The sequence below is a fragment of the Hipposideros armiger genome, unplaced genomic scaffold, assembly GCF_001890085.2.
Source record: "Hipposideros armiger isolate ML-2016 unplaced genomic scaffold, ASM189008v1 scaffold_132, whole genome shotgun sequence".
NCBI lineage: Eukaryota > Metazoa > Chordata > Mammalia > Chiroptera > Hipposideridae > Hipposideros > Hipposideros armiger.
The window spans coordinates 3,967,542-3,972,820 of record NW_017731482.1 but is presented as its reverse complement, the minus strand read 5'-3'; the positions used below and the strand labels follow the sequence as shown (position 1 = coordinate 3,972,820).

Sequence of the window (5,279 nt, the reverse complement as noted above, 5' to 3'; positions counted from 1 at the left end):
GGAGGGCAATGGCATCAGCCTGTAGGGGTTTATATGGGGAGGGTGTGGTGTGGTCTGGTGGCAGCACTGAGGAAAGAGACGCCTTGGCCCCCTCCCTGAACCTGCAGGACATGGCGGAGGTGTTCAGCTTCTACTGATGGGGACCCAGGAGCCATATGTCCCTAGAGAGAGCCTGGTCTCAGCCTGGGCAGAGGGTTACAGACCTGCAGGAGGAGGCTGAGGTGGAAGTTGTTAGAGCTTGGGCCTCACAGACAGACAGGGCAGGAGACGGGGGGCAGTGAGAGCCAGAGGAAGGAAAGGGAGGCAAGAGGCTGCAGATGGCTGGGCCCACGGCCATCCACACACCTCTGCTCAGCCACCAGATACCTTGAGAGGACCCACCAAAGGTTGGATGTAGCAATGACAGAGAGGAGAGGAGAAGCTCCAAGCTTACAGATGTGATTGCGAAAATGTGTATTAAAATAAACAAACACCTCTTTAACCCCAAATGGAAAAAAAAGACTGCAAAGAAATATAGTAAACTCTTAACACTGGTTGTTTCTGGGTAAAGAAGGCCTTCAGTAGTTTTGTACTTGTCCAAATCTTCTGTCCCCAGTACCTAGAATGGTGCTGGGGCATAATTGGTGCTCCATTAACGTGTGGTGAATGAACTGCTATTATACTACACAGCTAAAGGACATGACCTGCTCATACAGCCGGGGCAGGGGCAGGATGGGAAACATCTAAATGGAACCAAAAGATAGCCTGGCCCTACCATCAAGTGCCTCCCCCAGGCCCCACCACAGGACTGCCCACCCCCAACACTGGCTCTCAGACATCCAGGCACTCCACTGGGGCTCTGCTGTCCCTTCTGCTTCCTATGGCCAGGGGCACAGCAGACTCCTCCTGGGCCCAGGCAGCCCATGGCTCAGAGCAGGCATCAGGCTTGCCCTCATGCCCGGGGCTGTGGCCAGGCAGCGGGGAAGGTGAACTTCCCTGGCTCGGGCCAGGCCAGGTCTGATGGCAAATGCTCCTCCCTACTGTCACATCCTTTCTGGTCCACCCGAAGTGCACTGCCCTGCCCTCAGGGAATGTACAGTCAAGTTGGAGAGACCATAATGCCCCCACTAGGGATCCCATAGGGAGAGGCCCGCTGCCAAGAGGTATCTAGAAGAACAGAGAAATGGATGGGAGCCCAAGAGAGGCAGAGAGGGGGGTTTAACAAGTGCAGATTGCGCCTTATGCCATGGGCTTGCCCGCTTATGCCATGGGCTTGCCCGCTTATGCCATGGGCTTGCCCGCAACGGGCTCCTTTAATCCTCTCAGAACACTGTGGAATGGAAACATCAGGTTTACGGCGAAGCCAAGAGAAGGGACATGACTTGCCCAAGGTCACACAGCTAGCAAGGGGCCCAGTCAGAATGAAACCCGGGCCTGGGTGGCTTCAAATCATTGCCCCCAGGCTGCATCAAGAACTAGAGGTAAAAGAGTGGCTTCCTGGAGGAGGGGGCACGTGTGTCAAGGGTGTGATGCACCCGCATCTGAGGCTCAGCATCCCCAGAGTGAGGTGGGTGGGGGGAGCAAGGGTGCAGGCCAGCCTGAGCACCCCCATTCCATGGAGAAAACACGGTGGGGCAGGGGAGGCCCTGCAGGGCAACGGGCCCAGAAGGTGAGGGGTGACAACAAACAGGGCTCCCTCAGCAGGGACAGGAGGGGAGATAAAGCATAGTAATGAGCTCCCTGAGGCCTTGTGCCTCCCTCTGGGACCCAGGGGCTGTCACCACAGCAGCACCAGGAAGCAGACTGTGATTGGTCCAGAGTGCCACAGCCTCCCGGGGACAGAAGCTCCTAGTGATCAGCCTCCTGGCCCTCAAAGCCTCCAGGAGGGCCAGGTGCCCCAACACCCTGCAGGGGGGACCTCTGGCCCAGAGACAAACACAGGGCTGCCGCGGTCACACAATATTGACAACAGGCCTCCCCCTGCAGGTTCTGGGGCCCTCGCTCCACTCAGATGAGGAGCTATACCAGGGGACCACCTGAGGCCAGGCTCAGGGCAGGCGCAAGCTGAGGCTCCTCCCTACAAACGACCAGACAGCCGTTCCCCAGGAGGGGACACAGCAGGCCAGGCTTCAGCCCCACCGAAGGTCACAGAAGGCCTATGGCAGCAAGGCTGGTGGCGGGGCTGCTGGCCAGTAGCTGGGTCCAACAATTTTGGGAGGGGCTCCATTCTCAAAACTTTCTTGAGCCATCTCTGTGCCAGGCTCCCTGCTGGGCTCACAGGGAAACTATAAATGGGCCTAGCTCTCTCCATGGGGAACTCACCTTGGAAGGAGAGGCCACAGAAAAACACAAAGTTATAGGGCAGGATGGGAGGGGTGGGGCCAGCACTGTAGGATTCCTGTGTGCCACCTCCAGCCCCAGACTGAGCCCTGACCTAGCTGACGATGGGGATCAGAGGCAGGGGGGGCCTTGTTCTTGGCTCAGAGAAGGGTGTTAGAGCCTGGAGGCAGAAGGATGAGGACAGTCCTACACCTGGAGAATAGTGCCAGGCCCCGACCCTTTCTGGGACTTGAGGCCCATGAGGAAAATGCTCCCACGAGGCCATCCCTGCTCAGACGCCCCATGACTGCAGCAGTGGCCTTTGCAAGGGCCCTACAGCCCGCAGTTACCCCAACCCCCCAGGACCACCAGGGGCCAGTCCCTGGGGATGCCCACCTGGGGCGGCTTTGAGAGGTCACACTCCATTCAGAATACATGACAGCAGGGCCCCACCACAGTCCCCGCCTTGGCTGAGCGCACAGCTCCTTCTAATGGCTGAGGAGTGTCTGAGAGGATGAGAACAAACCCACTCTGCTCCTTATGTCCCGCGTACATGAGAATACCCGTTATAATCTATGAATATTAATTATTATAATGCAGCCACCATTCATGGAGCACAGCACTGTGCAAGGTCTTTTAAGTACAGTGTCGCATTTCACCCTCACAACTCCCTGAGAGGGAGCTACCCTGATATCCTGATGTTTGGGGTGAATAACCTGGGGCTATTTATAAAGCTGCCATATGGTGAGGCTGGGGCTCGCACGTAAGCCTGTATGGCTGAGATGCCCAGTGCTCTTAAGCTCTGCTGCTCGCTCCTAATAGGAACAGCAGGAAGGGCAAGGATGAGAAAGAGGCAACGACTTGTATTTGCTGGCATGAGAACCCAGGATGCGTTCCCTGGATAACTAGAGAGCGTAAGTCCAGCCTGTACTCCAGCATCCTCGCCTCCCGAGGAGTAGAGGCTGTTTGATTTAAGGGTTGCACTGCCGAGTGCTGCCACAAGAGGGCGAAGTGTCAGGACCAGAGCCCATTCTTTCCAACCTAAACCCGTTAGCACTAGTCCAGAACATCAGCAGCTTGGAACCATGATTCATGGACCATTCCCGCTGAACGAGTGAGAACATTACGGCTCAGAGAAGGACCAAGGCTGGCCATGTCACACAGCAGGTACTAGCAGGGGTCTCCTGAGCCGCAGTTAGTGGTCTCTCCACCACTGCCCATGATTCAGGAAGCTTCCACATTTCTCAGGTATATTCTGCCAAGTGACTCCAGGGACACTGCGGGCCCCCATAGTGGAGAGGGGACACATCGCAATCCTATGGGGAGCTACCCAGATTCCCAGCACCCGCCCCAGGGTTCCTAAGCTGGCAGGTGAGGGGAAGGAGATTCTAAAGCTCAGCCAATGCTGGGGAGCCCCGGTGTCACCCCACCCCACCCCCTGCACAGGCTTCCATAAAGTCTCATCTGCACATTCAGGCTGCACCTCCTCTGTTGGGCAGTGCGGGCCGCAGGCTGAGTTCACATTCCCAGCAATCCCAGCCCCACCCCAGGCCTCACCTTTTGCCACAGGGCTTCTCGGGATGCGAGCGATGAGCAGGCAGCCACAAACCAGCAGTTGCCCACCTGGCCCTGGTGCAGGTCGTGGGAGCTGATGCCGTCCACAAAGAGGCGGGGGTCCTCACAGATGTCCTGCAGAGAAGCCGAGAGGAGATCCCACTGTCAGCATGCGGATTTGCCTGTCTCCCCTTGCAGACTGGGGTCCCTTCGTGGCTAATCAGTTTCCCCAAATCCAGCTTCCCCCAGGCGCTGCCTGGAAGGCCTTTCCCTTCCCCCGGCTGAAGGACTCTGCTCTTCTGCCAAAGGTTCCACAACGACTGAATACTGTAGAAGGACTTCGGGGGGCTGGACCCTGGGCCACCACCTTCCTCCTGCTCTGCACATCCTTCTCCAGCACCAGCAGCCCTGCAGTGCCCACCCCAGCTGGCCCTCAGGGGCCCACAGTCATGGAGCAGGGCTGGGGTGCAGGGCGGAAACACACACTGAAAGTACATGTGATGAGTACAGAGGGCAAGGAGAATCGGGGAGCTGATGTGCCAGGCCCCGTGTGGGCACATCCTCAGGCTATCTCATCTGACCTTCACCCCACCTGAGAAGTGTGGCATTGCTGTTCTTTTTTATGGGTGAGGAATGAAAGTTCAGAGAGGAGCAGCTGACTTGTCAAGAGCACACAGCAAGCAAATGCCGAGCAGAGCTGAGCAGACACCCACAGAGCTCCCAGAGGGCCTACACCAGGCTCCTCCTCCTCACCCACAGCATCTTCACCCAGCACAGCTGAGAGGGAGTGCCTGCTCCCCAAGAGGGGCTGCAGAGGGGGGGAGGAGGTAGACACTGCAACATGCATTTCTAATGCCAGGCATCCTACTGGCACTATGATCGACCCTCATCATGGTCCTGACAGGTGCGCACTGTGCTCATCTTACAGATGAGCAAATTGAGGCCCAGAGAGGTGGAATAACATGCCCCAGTCACACAGCACAGGCCTGCCTCCACTTCAGCAGGTGCTCCCAAGCTAGTTCAATCACAACAGAGCTACTGAGGTAATACTGCAGGCGGCCAGCAGAGGGTAGCAGAGTCAGGAAGACAGAATTCAAATTCCTGTTCCCCCTCTCCTGGCTGTGCAACTTTGGGACAGTGGCTCAACCTCTCTGAGCCTCTGCTTCCTGACCTTTGCAAAGGAGGTAGATTATTATCCTTGCAGGGCTGTGTAAAGACTCCATGGGTCATGGAGGCACAGCATTTGCAGGAGAAAATGGGGCAAAGGGCTATCCATTTTCACTAAGGTGTCTGGGACCCCTGTTGCCACCTCCGCCTGGGAAAACCAGTGTTTTGGAGGGCCACATTGAAAGCTCTAAGTCCCCTGAGGACATGAGTGGCTCCAGATGAGACTTCAGGGTGACAAGTTCAGGGCCAAGCTGCAAGGC

General features: G+C 57.0%; 1 protein-coding gene across 1 annotated transcript in view; it reads right to left on the bottom strand.

The window, feature by feature from the left end:
* Nucleotides 1–5,279, bottom strand: part of CAPN5 (calpain 5) — a 64,566-nt gene that overhangs the window by 26,356 nt on the left and 32,931 nt on the right. The window contains exon 3 of the mRNA XM_019649426.1: nucleotides 3,856–3,987. Coding sequence (XP_019504971.1) covers nucleotides 3,856–3,987 — 132 coding nt within the window. The remainder of the gene's footprint in view (nucleotides 1–3,855; nucleotides 3,988–5,279) is intronic.